This window comes from Monodelphis domestica, chromosome 8 (assembly GCF_027887165.1).
Source record: "Monodelphis domestica isolate mMonDom1 chromosome 8, mMonDom1.pri, whole genome shotgun sequence".
In the NCBI taxonomy this organism is placed as follows: Eukaryota; Metazoa; Chordata; class Mammalia; order Didelphimorphia; family Didelphidae; genus Monodelphis; species Monodelphis domestica.
Window position 1 is genome coordinate 166,310,952 of NC_077234.1, and position 19,654 is coordinate 166,330,605.

The 19,654-nt window shown below is 43.6% G+C and overlaps 2 protein-coding genes across 5 annotated transcripts in view; one reads left to right on the forward strand and one right to left on the reverse strand.

Annotated features, from left to right (window-relative positions):
• Window positions 1-14,795, forward strand: part of PCCA (propionyl-CoA carboxylase subunit alpha) — a 569,394-nt gene extending 554,599 nt beyond the window's left edge. For both annotated transcript variants that reach the window (XM_007501342.3, XM_056807506.1), the window contains 2 exons: window positions 11,032-11,109; window positions 14,456-14,795. In XM_007501342.3, the coding sequence (XP_007501404.1) occupies window positions 11,032-11,109; window positions 14,456-14,524 (147 nt within the window). In that variant the 3' untranslated portion in view covers window positions 14,525-14,795. The remainder of the gene's footprint in view (window positions 1-11,031; window positions 11,110-14,455) is intronic.
• A 1,709-nt stretch (window positions 14,796-16,504) lies between these two features.
• Window positions 16,505-19,654, reverse strand: part of GGACT (gamma-glutamylamine cyclotransferase) — a 62,388-nt gene continuing 59,238 nt past the window's right edge. For all 3 annotated transcript variants that reach the window (XM_007501339.2, XM_016424944.2, XM_007501340.3), the window contains one exon: window positions 16,505-17,043. In XM_007501339.2, the coding sequence (XP_007501401.1) occupies window positions 16,559-17,029 (471 nt within the window). In that variant the 5' untranslated portion in view covers window positions 17,030-17,043 and the 3' untranslated portion in view covers window positions 16,505-16,558. The remainder of the gene's footprint in view (window positions 17,044-19,654) is intronic.

The window sequence follows — 19,654 nt, forward strand, 5'->3', positions numbered from 1 at the left end:
TCCCTTGGCTGAATGAGGAGAAAAGCAAGACCTGAAAGAGTGCATCTTCCAGCGTGTAAGGATGAGTTCAAGGTTGAGTTCATCCTTCAAAGTCCAACCTTGTAATATTGAAGCACAAAGAATAGTTTGTTATTGCTTCATTGCTAAGCACTTCATCCCTGAGGACAAGATTCCCCCTCCATATCCCCCAGGAGTGAGTGTAGTGAATGGTCTGGCTAGTAGCACTAGGGGCCTGTTCTAACACCCTTTTACAGAAATCTTTCTGTTAACTAATTGGAAAAAGGAAATAATCTTTGGAGGTAATCAAAGATCTTAAAAAGGGCTTTCTGGTTGGTTTAAGGGTAAAGAGAAAAACCCACCCTAACTGGGTAGGCTTTATTGGACTTTTTGGAGAGTGGAAAAAGAAGATTCCATTTTGTGTTTTAATTAACTCTAAAGTTTACATCATTTCTTTTAAAGATCGAATTGAATGTTCCTGCCTGTTTTATTTTATTAACATAAATGAAATGACAAATGCTAACAACAGAAAGAACTAGTCTTCCTTTTTAGAAATGGCATACAGAAAAGCAGTTGTAGCCAGTAAAGGTTAGAAGTAGAAACCTGAAATGAGCCTACAAAGTAGAAAAATGACTCAATAAATAATTCACCTTAGAGGATAAAATACGTAACTCCCAGTTTTAAGGGGGGGAAAAACCCGTGTAAAATGACCTAGTAAAATGAACTGATTCTCAATCTTGTTTTGCTCTTGCTAGCAAAGATCATATATTCGGATTTCATGATTTAGATTTGGAGCATGTGATTTAAAAAAAAAAGATGTAAGTAGAGTGCTGTTTATTTTTTTTTTTAGAGGCCTAATCAGTACTCTTGTTCCTAAAGAATAGGCTCATGAGAAGTTTGATCATTGGCTATAGAATTCAGAAATCACCCCAACATAATCAAAGGAAATCCACAAACTTCTGAGCAGATTTTTAAAAAATTCTTGTTAAGCTTTTTGCTGGAGGCATGGAACAACGAGCCATTTGAACTATATAATGTGTGTTCCTCCAGCCTAAACTGGTGGGTACTAATTTTGTAGTTTTAATGACCAAAAAGGCGGGTTCTCTAAAATAGGTTTAACTTCCATATTTCCTTTTCAAAGACTAGTGTCAAAGCCTACAAGAAATGAGGTAGCATCAGGTATGTGGTGGGATGGGATGATTCTGATTTCCTATCATGGCTATTTTTCAGAAGCAGCTTGTAGCAAACTGGACTGAAACCCACTCATAAATGCAGCCCTTTTTAAAACCACTTTTTCCTCAAATTCTGACTTCTACATGGACTAAGATTTGAAATCAATGATATGTTTTATATTTACCCACAAATATCTTACTATATGGAAACAAAGTAACCAGAGGGGGAAAGGAGCAAGATAACATTGGTATTTGAATTTATTCAAGCAATTAAATAGTTGCCTGTAATTTTGAAGGAGAAACCCACTTGAACACAGGTTTTCAACACTGGGATAATCGGCAAAATTGTTAAATATATTATTTATTGAAAATTATCAATTAGAACCATTTCTTAGAGCTGCTTTGAGGAGCGTAAAGAGGCCCGAGAGCCAGCCTACAGTGGTCCTCTACCAGAAATAACTTTTTCAGAAGGGGCAAACATTAGTGGCGTGGTTTATGCTCCCTGAAAGGGCCACCACCACTTCTCAGATGCTTTGGGCTAGAGTTTTCACACCCGCCAGGTGAAGAGCATGTTTGTTTTGGTTCTCCTGTTTCCAGAGTTAGCTTTGGGCCCTCCCCACAGTGCCTTTCACAATTTGTACCGTTGTGTTTGGATAAACCTGTGTTCTCTCTTGAGTTGCCATTTGTGAAAAGTAGCCGATGCTCATCCAGAAATTAGGAGAGGTTTTTCATCTTTTAGGTTCTCACCAACTTGGAATCTAATTCTGCTCCACAGAACTAAAATGCAAGAAATTTGGCCTCATTTGGCCAAAGACCCCAGACCCACGTTAGCTCTCCGAGTGCTCTCCCCACCTGAGTTTTACCCACGTTTCTGCCATCGAGGTAGCATGGGCTCTTCTCTGTAGAATACAGTAGCCATCAAGGGACCAAGACCTGTTATCTCTGAAGCCTACTAATGCAGTCAGGACATGGCCGTGGCAAACCAAGGGGCCCTCGAGTCTTTGCAGCTTTCCTTTTGAAAAAATATTTTTAAAAACCTTAAGTCCATTTAGCAGCTCTATGCATACTTAGGCCCAGGTAAAACTGAAATGGATCTTCATATTTCAGGCCAAGTAAGCACACATAATGTGTTCATGAAATGTTTATTGAAAGAATAGCGATGTTTATAAAGTTGTGGGAGAAACAGTAGCACTGTACCAGAGATCCAAGAAGAAAGTTTCATCTGACTTCTTAATAAATCTTTATACAATACATCAAAGTGGAAAGTAGAACACACACAACAAAACACCATACACCTGAATTTTATTTGGAATCTCTCTAGATTTCAAGGGACCTGTGAATTGTTTGAAATACAGCTGAGTTCCATGCCTCCTTCCCCAAGTATAAAAGAGAAATTCTACTCTAATTAAGAACATTTTATTCTGGGTGTCACACAGTAATATGACTTCCTTAAAATCCTCTAAAATATATTTCTTTCCATTTAACTTGTAATGTGATGATTATTTCATTTTTAAAGGCCTTTTCCATGTATTTGACAAACTAACTTTGTCTTTTATGTGTACTTGTTTGGCATCTGGAAATGGGTATTAGCAAATAAGTTTCTAGTTAGTTTAATCAGAAGCAAACTGAATGTTGACAAGGCTATCGTTATCCGGACTGGAGTGGGGAACAGTATTTCCCTTAAAGAAAATAGAAGCATTTCTTTTCAATGACTGAATTTAATGAATTTCTCTGCATTTCACACTATCCCAAACTTAAAAACCCTGATGCCAGTTCAAGCCACCATTTTTTCCCTAACTAGCATTTTCTGATGGGTCTAACTTTTCTATCTTATCTTTTAACTGAAACCACATTTTTGAACAAAGTTTTTTTCAGTTAAAATCCTGGAAGAATGTTTTTCCTTCCCTGAGTTTACCATGTGACACTGGACTGATGAACTTATTGCAATTTTTGTTTTGACTTTGAAGTGTGAAAGAAAGTGAATATGAACACTTTTGTTTTGTTGGCCCTTTGCTTCTCCTGGTATCAGGGGGGAAAACAAACAAAAAAAACCCAAAGGGGAGTTTTAGCATTGTATTTAATTCAAGCCCTTTCCTGGTTATGTTTAGATTCCGAGATCATCCCAGATTTGCATTGAAAATATCCATCTCATTTTTAAAAAGAGGCCTGCAAAGGGCTGTATTCAATTTGCCTTCCTGGGTTAACTTTCTTCCTTTAAGGAAACAAAGTTCTTGATTACTTTATAAACTCAGGTAAAATGTCAGGCTGGCAAAGGGGACCTGTTGCTTTTCATGGCATCTACTTGGGTTACAGATTTTGTTTCCTTTTGCCCAGTGCCTATTCTGGCTTGGGAGCATTTACCAGAAAGTGTGGAAGAACGCCATTGGGAGGGAGCTGGCATTTGAGAGGTGGGAGCTTTGCTGACAGTTTGCTCGGGTGGTGTGCTCTACTGTGGCTCCCACAGGGGAAAACCAACCTGCCCTTGACGGCAAGTTATTGTCCGCAGCGCCCCCTGTGCTCCTTCCAAAGTTAGGGGGGTTTCTGAGAGGATGGAAACCCGTATTGATTTGGGAAACCGGGGCATCTGCGCCATTTCCAAACAGAGAATTTCTGCTCCCCTTTTCTCTCAAAACTGTTTGGTTCGTGGCCCAGTTTGAAAGAAGGATGAACAAGAGAAAAGGAGACGTTTGTGTTTCAGCTCTTGAAAGGACCAGTTGCTGAGACAGATTTGAAAGCTCTTCCATGATTAGGTATTTGGAGACTGACGGGGGACTTGGGCAGCAGAGCCCTGTTCTGGGGGGCAGGAGAGGAAAGGGGGGCAGAGTCCTCCAGGCTCAGCCAGGACCCCGCTTGTGGCTTTGAGGGCTTCCCGCCTTTGAATCCCATTCAGAAAGCGGTGGCGCCGCTTCATTGCTTGACCGTGTGAGTTCTTCTTTCTGTCCGCTCCCCAACTTCAGATACCCCTAATCACGCCTGGGCGTGCTCTGCTTTCTCTTTGCCACACTCCTCTTTGGGAGCCCCTAAATGCCTACATTTGGTTTCTCGCAGAGCAGCCCGTCCACGCGGATGTGCTGTTTTCTGGAAGTCCGTTTTTACCAGAATCGTTTTGTGGCTTTGTGCTCTTCGGGTAAGATCTACCTCAGACGGGCCACCCTTGTTTGGACTCAAAACCATTTCGATGATGGCCACGTCCAGCCTCGCGAAGGCAGAACTGCCTTTGTTGTATCTGCGCTTTAAAAAAGGCCACGCGGTTACGCCAGACGGTGACGTCACTGGCCACGTCTGCCCTCCTACACCCTGCTCCTAGCCGGATGCCCCAGGGCGTGGAGAGAGGAAGACGAAGGAGCCCGCCGGACTCCCGGGGGTGGCCAAAAACAGAGCCAAAGCGGGCGCTAGTGGAGGATGAGGACGCTCATACGGACACGGCACAGTCCTGCCGCGCTAGAGAGGAAGCTCAACTCCAAGTGCCCGAGACGGCCCTGGGGGCGCCTAAGGGACCGCTTGTCTCCCTGGGGCAGAGTGAGGGGGTGCTGGAGGGACTCCCTGGTAGTCTGGTTTCCTCCTTGTTCCTTGTTCCAGAGGCGGATTCAGTGGGGGGAGGAAGGACCGGGGTGCCCGCCCAGCAGTGACTGATGTAAATATAATGATTCCGTAAACCTTCTGGGGGCGCAGCTTTTAAAAAGTGCCACTCGACTGAAACGCCTAAAACGATCTTAGGGGGCTCAGTGGCCTAGAGACGGGAAGTCTGGGGTTCAGAACGTACTGAACCCCCATGGCCTAGCCCTTCTTGGTCTTGTGGAACCAATACATAGTATTGATTCTGAGATAGAAGGTTGAGTTAAAAAGACATTTCTGAAAGGAGAGCGACGCCAGAAAATTACACTTTGGCTCCAAAAGGCCTAGCTTAGAAAGGAGGCAGCAGAGGGGTGAGGCCTTCTTTGTCATTTTAAGGAAGTTTAAGAAAAAATGTACTAGAGCGCTGGCTTAACGGCTGGCCCCCCTCCACCCCCTGCACCTGTGAGCACATCAAGAGCAATGAAAATAGAGGAAAGGGTGCAGAACAAGGGCCCAGGCTCAGACAGGCCATGTGGTTTCAGGTTTGTTTTGCCGAATGCCTACTGTGTGCAAGCAGTTGTGTTGATGTGGGTTACCGAGGGGCCCTAGAAGTAGGAACGAGAGTGGCAAGTGTCAAAACTTCTTCTGAATGAATGAATCAATCCATGGATGGAGCCCATTAAGGGCCTTGGTAAAAACCAAGACAATAAGACGTCTGGCATCCTTTTTCAAGCCTGTCCTTTCTCTCCCGTGTCCCCCTACCCCCCCCCCCCCCAGACCTAAATACGGTGGATCGTGAGTGCACATCTCTCCTTTTGGAAACATCAAGGGATATTGACCAGCCTATCTTCCAGGCTCAGAAAGAAGAAGTTATTAAAATCAGATCTTAGCCGTGCCTTTTAACCAAATCCGAGATGCCTTTTTCCTCATGGCGGTTAACTGGGCCTTTCTTCAGATCTGCGGCCCTGAAAATGCCTTGCATTCAAGCACCTGGGTTCTAAATAGAACCGTCTTAAAAAATGTAATGGAAGGATTTTCACTTTTGTAGGAGAATCAGCAGGGTTGATATTGATCCATCTTTTTAGGGAGCCTCAGTGCACCAGAAGGTGATACTGTAGAGGGCCCTGTAAGCCCTCAGAGCCTTCTGTCTAATTTGGCAGAAAAACACAGAATGTAGGACAACAAAAGAAGGCTCCCTTTTCCATTAAAAAACCCCTCCGTCCCCCTCACCCCTCTTCCCCAAAAAGGGGGCTTAATTTTTCAGCTGCACACAGTGATTTGGTGCTCACTCTTGCATTGAAACAGTTGCTGTCTGAACAGGCAGGAAACAGTTTTCTTTTAATTGCTGAAATCATTCGGAAGTGCTTCATGCCCTGCTTCTATACAGCAGATGCTGTGCATTAATTGGCCTGCGTAGAAGTGACCCAGGGTTCCTTGCAGCGGGCCCAATTTTAGGCAGAGGGTTTAAATAGCTTATTTATTATTTTGTATAATCTGGCGTACATTATGTGCGCCTGCACGTGCTGTATTTCATGGTCTGCAGTTTCTAATGTCATGTGGGTTTCAAAACCTGTGTTTCTCTGGTAATGTACTAGCAGCAGGTAAGCTCAAAATACCATCCATCAGGAGCTAATTTTTTATCCAGATACTCCAATGACTGATGAACCTGTCTTTTGTATGAATGTTCAGCACAGTGGAAAGCCATATGCCACTGGCACCGTTTCCTACGCATTCTTTACCGTTGCTAGAGGCCCGGGCTGGAAGCCCCACACATTTCCCCGTCCTCCGTGTCCCCTCGCTCCCCTCCAAAGCCACACCAGTTTTGGACAACACAAAGAGGTGGTCTTCCGCGAGGGAAACGCGAATCCCGCACTCCTTCTCTTTATCAGAAATATGACTGCGCACTCCTAATAGGAAACCTTGTTTTGTGACTCCCCGTCTGTTCCAAACAGACCTTCGCCCATTAGAAGGGCCTCCCTTGTGTGGGAAGACCACAGCTGTTACTGTAAATCTCATCCAGTAACTGTATCACCCCCATTTTGTGGCTCTGAAGGATGAAATTGAGAAATGGAATACTGTGCAGTCATCCTTTACGTCTCCAATTTTAGGCCTTCGCCATCGTTTTCATGCTTTTATTCCAAATCAAATAACATTAGGGAGCTACACCACCTTCTGATGAGTGACTAGCTGCTCTCCTAAGAAAGCAGCCTTTCCAGCCTTCCCTTTGGGGAGCTCCCTTTTCTGCTGGCTTGAGAGCTCCGCTCTTCCCTCTGTCTCCACCTTCGCCTGGGGAGGAGGCGAATCTCCAGTGAATGCAGGGATAAGCCCACCAAGGGCCCGAGCCGCGTCTGTTTCTTTAAATCTTCCAAAGACGCCTAGAACATCCTAGGACGGGTATGGGGGGCTTTCATGGGGAATAAGAAGTCGTTTAAATCATTAGCACAACAAAGCAAACTATAAGCTTGAAGATAAAAGTCTCTGGGGAAAGAGTCCTCTGAAAATAAATGGGACTTGATAGATTTCCATATCATTTATAACTTCCCTTAATTACACTTGGAAGACTTGCCAGTAAAACTGGAAAATTGGCAGCCTATATCCATTATAGTAATTTTGCCGACCATGGCAAGCAGCTGGCTTGACTGGATTTTATTTCCCATCACTCACAATTAATCATCAGCTGGAGATGTCTGAAACTCTTCAGAATGGAGCAATACTGTGTGACATTCAGGCCTCCTTAAAATGCTAAAATCTGCTGAGTAAATGGGCCCAGCTTCCCTTCAAGCTGACTCGTTCGGGGGCAAGGCAGGCGGCTGCTAAATGAGTGCCACTTGCCTAATCGGATGCGAATGTGAACCTTGACCCCGTGTCAAAGGAGAGGATGCAGCAAGCCGGATGAAAGATCCGGGATGCAAGTCTACACACTTTGCACCAATTAGAGGGGAGCCCTCAAGTGCATCAGGCTGGCTGGGCTCATCGGAAAGACTTGCGGGGCTCGTGACTGTTCCTGTCACAATCGGTAAGTCCTCGGCCGATGCCTCTGTGTGCCCCGGCCCCCGCTAAGGGGCCCCCGGGCCGGGCCCATGCTGGATACCTGGGTGGTTTGGGGCTGGCTGTGGCTGTTTCATAATATTATAAACATCATAACCTCATGAGTGCTACAAGCCGCCGAGCTTCCGGGCTGGAAGGTTCTGGCCGCCGGCTTCCGCCATCTGCATTGGGAACTGGCGGCCTGCGCAGCGCGGCGCCCCCCAGCCTGCCCAGGGAGCCCCATCATGGCAGCAGGCCTCCGGGTATTTGGAGGACGCTCCGTGGCATCAAGTCAGCGCAGCTTCCCTTTGGTTCCCTGATGCCCATTTTGGATGGATGAAGTGATTTGAAAGTGGATCCACTCAGATCCTGGTGGCCGCCGTGCCCTGTGTGGACAGACACCGGAATGGCTCTGACAACTTTAATGAGGCCCCACTGACTTCTGGGAGCTGTTGGGGCAGTTTTTAAATATGGCGCTGAGGGATGCGGTTGAAAATAGTCTACCATCAAGTTAGAGATGCGGAGGAGCTGCGTGCTCGCTGCCAGCCTAAATACTCCACGCGGGTAAAGGGGGAAGACGGTCCTAAAGTCAGACATGCAGGAAGCCCCAAGAGTCAGAGCCAGGCGCCAGCATCGCACGAGGAAAGCGGGCGGGCGGGAGATCAGGACTCGCCGGGCCGGGGCGACTCTACACCATTTGAAACCAGTACTCGTGCGCACGCGCCCAAGGCTCACACTGAGCCAGTTCTTGCTGCTGCTCATTGTTACTGGGCAGATGAGCGCGATCTAAACACGGATGTACCGCCCCTCGCGAGCACAGGAAGCCACGACGGTGTTAAGCTCCCAAACCCCTGGCTTCCCGCCCCCCCCCCCCCCCCCCCCCCCCCCGTGGGAGGGCACGTGCGAGCCACGCCGCAGAACGAGGAGGCTGGGAGCCTTGGGTTGCTTCCCGGAGAGCGCGACGATGCTCTTTTTGTCCGTTTTCTTCTCAAGCCCGGCGAAATGTTAGGGCGCCCGGGCAGGGCCTGGTTTTGCCCCTCTTGTCCAGTTTTATCAGGTGGTTCACCAGAAGATCCACCTAAAAAAGGAACAACTGTCGGGGTCTGGGAGATTCAGAGCAACAGGAAGAGAGACAAAGGCACCGGAGGGAAGAGGGGATACAATAGGAAGAAGAGCCCAAGAAAGGGCGTTAGACCTGGGCAAGGAGCCAAGGAGAGGCTTCGGACGGTGTGGCTAATGCAGAGGTGTAGTCAGCAGAAGGGTGTTCTGGTGCCCTGAAGAGAAGCGTTGCTTGATTGAAACATGGGCGGCTGACACTACCTCAACTGCACCTCAGCTAAAAGGCTCGGGCACGCTACAGTAGGAGAATACAGACAGCAGAGTGAACGGGCACGCTACAGTAGGAGAACACGGACAGCAGAGTGAACGAGCCCACGTTCCCCAAGACTCCCTTTGTGACCGTGGGTCTCCCTGTTTCCCTGGGCTTGTGCCCCATCTGTAAAGGCTAGATGGCCTTGGCGGCCTCTGCAGCTTTGAATCCGTGTTTCTGCGTATGGGAAGCCCTCGGCAGACTTTCAGGCCATCTATCGCTTTCTGTGAGCCCATAGTAGAAATTGAGTGACTCACTGAGGTGTAATGGTCTTTCCCCCATTTTTCCTTTGGCTCCTCTTTGCCTAACTTCTGTGTGATCTAAACGGAATGTTTTTCTTTTCTGCTGTTTTTTGGCTTTCGTTTATACCATGTACGGACGGGCCGCACGAGGCTCTGGCCTTTCAGGGATCGTGCTTGGAGATAAAGGTCAGGTACTACTTCCCGTCCTGTCCCGACTTATGCAGTCCTTCATCAAAGAAGTCACATTTTGTCATCCCTAATTGGCATTGGCGCATTTCCTTTGAGCTGCCCCTCTGGATGATGAAGAAAAACCTCCTAAGTTGATGAGACACTCTCCGTGGAATTCAGATGCCAGGTGAAAATGAATCAAAAAGGGCAGCTCGCGGAATGTTTCCGAGACCAGCTCTCAGCACAGTGTCGCTCCTCCGTGCCAGCACTGAAGCTTTGGCATCTCAGCTCTTCCTATATTTTTGTGCCAGAAAAAAACAACTCACCACCTGAACAACAGAGGAAAGGAATACATAGGGTTCCCAGGCACTCATGGCTGCCAGTAAGACAGCTTGTACCACGAGGGGGGAGCCGAGAGGAGGGACTCTGAGTCCATGTGGATCATGTGGGGATTTCAGGAAAGAATATTCTCCAGGCACTTCTGCAAGCGTTGGACAAAGCAAGCCACATCAGAGGGATGAATAAGGAGAGCCTGACACACACACAGCCCGAGAGAGCATCCCCACACCCCTTCTCCAGTTTCGGTTCCTAAAAGGGCCAGAATCTTTCCTTACACATTTACGAGAAGAGAAGAATTTAAGAGGAGAGAAAAATTCAACCCAGTCCGTCAGTGCTTACTTGTTAGGAAGAGGCAAAAAGGCAAAAGGGCTTTTAGTCACAGTTGATTCCTAAATGGAAGTGGTTCAACACCAGTGGGTTGCACCTGGCTCAGCCCGAGCATGTTTCACATCAGAATGCAAACCAGTGCAGAAATTAAACTTCAGCATTGTGTGTTCTGAAAGGCCTAGACTGGGTGAAGGAGGAGCTGTCCTCTGGTGCCTAGGATCCATGCTCCCCCAAGCCTGAGGAGGAGGCAGAGCTAGTGTGCCAGCCTTCAGGACTTAGGCTTTCCCTAAGGCCCCCAAAGTTGGGCTTCCCGAATGAAGGATCTGCCAGGTACAAAGCAAACCCCTAGATTGGAGTGGAAGTTCCAAGTCAACCAGACTTGCCAGCATCTGAATCACTGTTTAATTTGTAATAAACGGGCTTTCTTCTTTCTTGACTGTTCCCCTCTGAAGGCTCCTGCTGTGCCATTGGTAAAAGTCCCTCTCCTTTGGTGAAACACTTGTTGATCACTGTACTAAGAACTAATATTAATAACATTTACATGTGCCAGGTACTGTGCTAAGCCTTTTGTAATGATCTCATTTGATCTTCATAACAACCCCAAGGAAATGTTATATATTTTTCATTGTACAGTTGAGGAAACTGAGGCAAACTGGTTTCGTGATTAGTGGGTATCTGAGGTGGGATTTTAACTCGTGTCTTTCATCCTGACTCCAGGACCACCACTCTACCCAGGGTGCCACATAGCTGCTCCTAAGAAAAAAGTAGCGCAGAATCGGAATCTTTTTAAAGACAAAGACTTGGTAACTTTTGTTGCTTATTTCTGTTTTCCTAGGTATCTGAAGGTCAGGAGATTTGTGTGATCGAAGCTATGAAAATGCAGAACAGTATGGGTGCAGGGAAAACTGGCAAGGTAAGATCACCCCGCTGCTCATCTTTGGAAAACCTCTAGTCTCAAGGGATGCAAGGAAAATAAAACAAAAAAGGGGGCGAGAAAAACTGAGTTTGCCAATTGGAACCAAAGAGCCTGGGAGGGGCTTCTCAGGGATGTCTAGTTCCTTTCCTTTAGTTGTGGGAAAACAGAGGGAGGGTGACTGGTGAACGGTTGCACAGTTAGTGACTGGTTTGGAACCAGAACTGGGTCTTGTCACTATATCTAGCGCTTTTTCTCTGACACAATAATGCAGGAGAGTTAAACGGAGTCAAAAGTTAGCCCAGGTATGCCCTGCCCCTTTTCCCCCCAAAGCACCTAGGGATGTACAGGAGGCGGAAGCACAGCGCTTCTTCATTTTAATGCCTTTCAAATCGAGGGGTCTTTAATTTTTAATGTTTACATCTGTCTTGGAGGCAGTTAGTTATCTGAGACTTACGTGACACAGCAGGGAATGGTTTTATAGATTGCAAAAATTAATGTAAATCGGTTCTTCACAATAATTTCTTCATAAAGAGAACAATTCAATTTTAGATCAAGTGGTGGATGTGCCGAAGTCCCTGCGTAGCCATTTACCAAAGGTATTTGGCATCTCCAAGCACAGAAAGCCTGTGTTCTCAAGGCCCTGGCAGGCCCTACCAAGATGTAAAACATCTGACTATGTCCTGATGATAGACTGCATATACTTGTTGTCTGAAACCAGCCTAGCCAAGTTTAGGAGAGGCTAATAACTATTATGGCCACAGGAAGATGACATTGTTGGTCATGGTGATTCCCAAAGACCATCTGCTATATTATCACAGAGGGGCAGAGCCTGCCAGGCAAGGGGTGACCGCACTAATGAAATTATAGATTTTTGGGGTAAGGAGGCAGAATTTTAATCTTTGTTCACATCTACAGAAAATAAATTATCTTCCTAGGATTCAAGTGACATAATTTGAAACCAAATGATACATTCAAAGCATACGTTTGTGTTTGTATTCTAAGGAATATGATAATTCCAGCCCGCCATATATGTCATGTGGCCCTGGACAAGTCACTTAACATCTCTATGGTTCAGTCTTCTTTGTGAAGTAAGACATTTGAATAAGATGACCCTCCAGGCCTGAGACTGAAAGAGGGACTGAAGTAACTCGTTTTGAAGTCTGGTATTAGCAGAGTTGTGGCTTTCTTGCAGTACCCTCTTAGCTATGGCAAGACAGGCCCAGAAAAGTAAGAAATTCAGCCACCTTGAAAAAAAAATGTAAAAAACTCAGATTCTATCTGCTGGTACACATGCACAGAAAATAAGCCAAATCAAGTCCCAGAAATCTGGCCAAATGGCTACTCTGAAAGCACTGGTGATGCAGCTTATGGTAGGGTAGAAGAAAAGGTTTGTTTGGGGCTCGAGCACCAGCAGGTTTGGTGAGGCCTAAGAGACACAGGGTGCCACATTGGGGTCCCTGTGCAAATGCCACTTAAACCTAGTGAGGATCAGTATAAAACAAAGCAGAGAAGAGACCTGTGGGTTCTTTTTGAGTCTTCAGTTTTTAGAGTGAGTAGGAAAAATGTATCCATTTCTCATGATTTTAACTACTTGTATATTTGTTGACAAATTATAGAACCTTAGTGATATATATGATATAATGACCCTCTTGTCCACAGAAAGATGTCTATGAGTGCCCTCAGATGCATGTTTTCTGGCACCATCGAGAGTTGGCAGAGGCCCTTTAAAACCAAGCATAATTTTTTTTTTAAGTTGAGTCTAAATTTCATTTAATTCTATCTTATCTCACATATTCAGGGATGATGCTCTGACCCATCAGCAGTGGCTGGGAAGGGCTCACACTGATCTAGTCACATTCTCTTACACTTTTTTTTTTCATCACTTTTAAATACAGCATTTGATCTGTTGCCATGAGCTTTCTTTTTCTCTAAGCTTCCTGGCACAGAACTTTGATGGTCAAGAGACCTGAGCACAAAGAAGCAGGTCAAGTCAAAGGGAAGATTGACTCAATTGGATTTTTATTATTTTTTGCATCACAGGGTCATTTTTTTACAAGCAGTTCCAAGTATCCCAGTAAAAAAAGCTCACAATATAAGTGGCTCCTTTTCCAGAATAATTGCAGCATCATTAAAAATACATTATATATGAACAGTCAAGGAAAAAAGCAGCCCCTTCAGTCCAAATGGCACAGGTTGAATGAAGTGGTTTAAAGTATTCATATTGCCTAGATCCGCATACTTGGGAAAACTCAGGCCTTCCTGGTCTAGTCACATATCTATTCACATATCAGTGAGTTCCAGTGGACTTGGGAGAGTATACAGGGCTCTAAGCACCTCTGGAACTTTTATTTCCCAGATGAACAACTAGTTCTGATCGAGTTCTCATTGGAGTCTCTGCTAAGTTAAATGAACCTTTCTTTCTACCCTCCCCTTCCCTCTCAGTATCATAATGTCAAGAAATATGTGACATTTTTGGAAGGCAGAACTTTTTTATAAGAAGAAAAAATCAGAGGAATGAAGGGAAAAAACCCACTACAGTAACAATCACGGGGAAATAAATCCATAAAAGAATCCATTACATCAGAAACCCATAGCGGACAATATATAATACCTCTATTGTTTAATTTCTATTCAAAGGCAAGTGCCTAATTACAACAGTGAGTCTCGGGGCCAGAGGTTCTATGCTTTCTACTTTTAATTGCTCCTTTAATTAATAAAAATTAGGTTTTTTTCTCATTTTGAATTGCACTGGGGTTCAATGAGTATATAAAATATGCTATAACATTTCAGAAAATTCTACTGCAGGTTTTTGGGGTATATGGCAGTTAAGATCTAGGGGGATTCTGGTTTTCAAAAGCACCTGGTTCATATTTGGACCCCAAATGTTTCAAGTGGAAAAAGAAATACTTGCATATATGTGTGGTTTTTTTTTTGGATGGGGAGCAGGGAGGTGTTGGGGTGAGGAAGGGTAGGGGAAAAAAATCGCTGGACATTTTCATAGCTACACTATCAGCTAAGTATTATGCATTGCAAAATTATTTTCCCAAAAGGATTCCTCCTTGAACTGAGAGGCCAAGCAAATAAGAACAAAAGGACACTCGCTCTAAGGGGACATGGGGCAGAGGAGAGAATGAGTCATGCACACACACTCTCCTCAAGGTAATCCCAGCCTCATTTAGCACCATATCTGAGGACTTCAGGGAGCCAAGCAGATTGTACCTGTGCCTCATATCCTGCAGAGACCTCCTTGTCTTTTCCAAATGTGGTTCTGAATATTGCTTTTCCCTTCATCCCTATAAATACTATTTAATGATTACTCTTCTTTTTTTTTTTTTAACTTAAGGTGAAATCAGTGCATTGCAAAGCTGGAGACACAGTTGGAGAAGGAGATCTTCTTGTAGAACTGGAATAAAATATTATCCTTAATCATCACCCATTTTAATTAGCTATTTTTATTACTATTCTTTCACACCAAATTTATTCCGGCATTTTACGGGAACACTCCTGTGCAGCAGATTTTACTTGGTCATATTTATTCCATATATAGTCAAAACTAACATTCTGCCAAAAAATCACCAATGGAAATTTGTATTGATATAAATACTTGTACATATGATTTGTACTTCTGCTGTGAGATTTCCTAGTGTCAAAATTAAATCAATAAAACGGAACATTTGTCTAAATATTAGTTTGCCCTTTTTTTGAATGAAGACAATGTACACAAAATGATAATCTGTGCCAGTAGACTTTAAATACCAGCCTCTTCCTGTGATCCCTTCTAAGAATGTGTGCAAATTTCAGCCAGTCTTTGATCATTTCAAACTACCATTAGTCCCTCTTAGGCCCCGAGGAGCCCAGTTCTTGACTTTTTCCATAATTTCAGGAGCCAACAGCCTGATTTGTAATCAGTCTTAACTTTCTGAAGACTCTACCCTAACTCAAGCTTTGCAGTTTCTCACCTAAAGAACATCTTAACTTCTTCCAAGATGCTCTGCCCTGTCTCTGGTAGTCCTGTGCTCCTTGGGAATGGCCTGCAAACATAATCACCCCTTCCTCCAGGCTAGGAAAAAGAACAGCAACTGCTCAACAGTTCTTATGCCAGGCCCTGTGATAATAGTTCTTTGTTGTGATCCTGCTGGCTCATCAGCTGACAGCAAACTTGTGTTTTTGTGAAGCACATTTTCAATTGAGAAGAAAAAGCTAAAAATAAAGATCATTACTCCAGGCATGCAGCTAGTGTTCGCCCTCTACCATTAAGTTGAAGAGTAAGTAAAACTTGCAACTAGAGAGGTTGCGAAGGATCACTGCCCGGCAGTTGTTGAAGCTTTCTTCTTAAATGCTTAGGATATACATCTAGTGCAAAGGCAAGGAAATGTGAATTCATTTGAATCTACAATGACTTGAAATATCAAATGGAGGTGGATAGTAATTGGTACTTCTGCCTTGCTAAAATTATTTTAAGTGTTGTTTGTATTTAAAAGCTTAAGTTTGCTGTCAGATCTGAAGAAAAAATTGCCAGTGTGTTGGGTTTTCGGTGCTAAGCCCCACCCCCAGGCACTGTTTCCCTCTAAGAGTCAGTGATGTCTTCTTGGTTCTGGGGAATCTGGGCTTTGGTCTAAACGCCTTAGTTTGTTACTAAATCCAGGGTACTTGGTTTTATCTACAAGCAAGTGGGTGGCTTGCTATTTTGCTAGATGAAGGAGGGGGAAGGGGGAAGCTGATCTAAGATAGATTTGTAAACAACTCAGGACATAAACATCACTAATACCATGTTTAAGCTCCCTAAATGGCTTAATTTTGAATGGCCATTTTTTTTATTATAGGTATTTTTCTATCTGCTTCTGCAAATGTAGTAAGAATGAACCTACAAATACACGGAATTACTTACTGGCACAATAGTGCCTTATTCCTCTTGAGGATTTGTTACAGCAGATCAGGCATCCCCAAAGCAGCTTTTCTAAAAACATCTACATACAATAGGCCAGAGTCAATTCAGCACTATTGATACAGTCTAGTGGGTCAAAATAATGTATTTCAAAGATTCATTCCCAAGTTATCTAAAAACAAGGTAACATAATTATAGCAGAGAATGAACTTTGAACATAGAAAATGTCATCATCTCTGCCATTAAGTGAATTTAAGTCTTACAACTTAACCTTTCTTCTGTAAAACCTTAAAGATAACACCATCGGAGCAGACAGGATCCGTACAATGCTATCAATGTGTCAAAATTATCTCCAAGTGAAGCTGTGTTAAAGCCTTATGCCCAGTGTAGATTTCTATAATGCTGACTTTACAAGTCAGTCTTGATCTGTCTTAAAAGTATTACTATGCTTCTTAAAAAAAAATGAAGAAGAACCTGATAATAACAGCAAATTAAGATGAGGTCATCTTATAATCAACATGTGTTTTATTCATCTTACTCATGAGTGTTCCTTTCCATTTTTCATCTATTTTCCCGTGGATTATAACGAAGACCGTGGTCCCCCAAGGAATCATAATTGTCATGGTAAGGGAGATTTATCCACTCTGGCGGGTAGTTAGTTGTGCTGTACACAAAGCATTCCATAATGCTGTTAACAGCTGGCCTCTCCTCAGGTGCACTGCTTTTACCTTCCCACTCTAATATTTCAATCCTCACTGGAGTGCGTTGGTACGTGTCTGGGCAGCCTTCAAATTCATCAAGGAATTGCAGCATCTGGTCATCAACAGAATAGATCTCTCCAGTAACGTGGTGTCCTTTTCCTGGGACATTCAGCAAAAAGGGAATGTTATTTTTGCTTCCAATCACCAAAGGATATGGATCTACTGTGCGACCCAGGCCTTCGAATTCTGCTCTCCCACAGGCAGAATTGTTTATGAAGCTGTGGTTGGGTTGGTCTTTTTTAAGAGTCCCATACAGAAAGATATGTTTCATGCTGATTCGAGCAGCTGAAAATCAGAAAACAAGTACGTCAGTATACCATATGAGGCTTAAAGGATGGGGGGAAGGGGTTAAAGTTTGACAGTAAAGACATCTTTAAAACCTTTCATATGCTGGAGGACACAGAGGAGGGGCAAGGTAAATTGATCGTTTTTTTAACTGTTTAAAGAGAACCAAAAGATAGCAAAGAGGAGAAAATATTTTGCTTGAATAAAAAAGGCTGAGCTCCCTAACCATGTCAGAGCTAAAGTAATAAATGGCTACAGAATGGAAGCAACGTAGTCTGTAGTCCTAGGGCACAGGAGGGAGAGAAGAGACTATGACCTTCTAGAATATCAGTGGTTAGAAGATACACACTCTTCAAACCAGTTCTAGCTCTCTTCATTGTTAATTTTGGTAGGCTGAATTTCCTGCATAAATATTTCATGTAGGCAGAAACCTAGTCCAGCATTTAAGCATTTCACCAATATATTTCAAGCCCAAACAGGTCCTTCTATGCAAAAAAGTTTAGGGAATACTGGTCTAGACCAAAATCTTGTATGTTTATGATCATTTCATCACTATCTCTTGCCATTTATTTCTACAGCAACTGAGTAACAAGAATTAATCTAATAACTGCCTCTATAAATAGTAAAACAATTAATTCTTTCTCTTTCTTCATGATCCTTAGGCTTTGAGTCTTCACTTTTTTCCTAAAGAATTCAACAGACATTAATTAAGTGTTCTGTGTACAAGAGAGTATGATGGAGATTCAAAAACAAAAAAGAAAGTCCCTGCCCTCAAGTTTATATTTGATAGAAGTAAGACAATATGTTTCACAAAGTATTTACTAGTAATTTGGGGCCTGGCTTTGCTCTGAAAGAGACTAATGACTCCAAGGGGCGGAAGTTGGGAAAGGAAGAGTGGTGCAAAAGCATGGAGGTTAGAAATGGAATGTCCCTCTATAAGAGAATCGTTCATGATACAAATCTATTTTCTTTTTCTAGATTCCATCTGAACATGAGTTCTTAAATCCTAGCAACCCAGGGAACTATGCCTAACTTGGTCTCTCCTGTTAGGAAGCAGCAGATAGCTGTTTGGTTTCTGTTTTGTCCAGCCATTACTCCGAGCACCAGCACCTGCTCATTTAAACTGCTTCACAAAATATTACATTTTGAAACACAGTCGTTAGGAGGGACACTGAAAGGTCAGCATATGTGTGAGCTTTCCCAAGCCTGAGCGAATGGAGGGTGCACCACCACCTCCAACACGGGGCGATTTCCTGATAAGCACGTTGGGACCGACACATGTTTAGTAGTGCTTAAGCTGCGACTTTTTATTTATTTATTCATTTATTTATCAAGAATACATGACGATGGATGTCTCCCGGGAAGCTGACATACTGCACAGAATGGCACTACTGTCCCTGGGCAGCCGCCCTTCTGGAAGTTACTTTAAACATGACTTCTTCAGGAACTCCTGGTCCTTTCTACATGACGAAGGACTAAGTGGTGGTGGCTGAGGTGTAGAGGGCCCTGAAGTAGGGGGTACCTTCTAGCGTGGTTGTGGTAGTCAGATTTCCTATCCCCAATATCCACTTAGGAATAAGAATGCATTTTTCCAGATAAAGGTCACAAATAGTGCTAGTATGTATGCATTTATGTGCTTACAGGTGTCTAGACTGCCCTTGAAATCTATCCATCTTTATACCTTTGTTTCTATGGGAACCTGTTTTGAAATGGTTTATAATTTGAGAGCTTTATGTCCTGGAGGAAGTCATTCAAAAAAAAAAATTGCCAAAGTTGAAAAAGTTTTCTATCTTAGAGAGCAGTGAAATTCTAAGTACATTAATGTGGCTGCGGAAACAAAGCTAACCAGCAATTCTGCTTGTGTTTCCGTTCTTAAAATGTGTAAATCCTCTTATATTTACACTGATAATAATTATGGTTTTTCATGTTTCCCTAAAGGAACTTTGGAATATACTATTGCTATTCATTTGTATTCATTTATATAACAGAACCAAACCCCCTAGATGAAGTAATTCTTGAGGCCAAAGTAGAGCTGAAAGCATAGTTTTCATGTTCTAGTAACATGGATTTTGTAGCTCCACCGACCCATAAAGCCCTGTGCTTTCTTTCCTTCTCACTACCTTTGCCCCTTCATTCAACAATTCCTGATGCCATTCAAATAGGTGAGAACAAATGCAGGGACAGGCTGACTGCCAGGGAGAGCCTGGGGAGTCATGATCCTGTGATTTTATAGCATTAATAGTCATTGGTTTTCTTTCATTTAGCAACGTTTGTTGAGCACTACAAGAAAAATCTTGTACCTAGTTATATGTTCTGGGAGAAGCTGATCCGGGAGTAGGAATTCAACCGCTCAGACAGGATGAGAGAAGATAGAAACTTTAGAGTCTGTTCAGATCTCAAATATCTAAACCAATAGTTGAAACATGAATTCACTTGCTAGCATTCCGACCACATGGTTATCCGGCCTTCGATTTAGGATTCTGGAGATGGGCTCTAATTGGGAAGAACGTTTCCCCCTTATATCAAGTTTGTCATTTACGTCCCTCCTTTCTTTGCTGTGTGTGCTCTAGAGGGTGTGGGAGAACAAGTCTAACCTCTCTTCCACACGGCA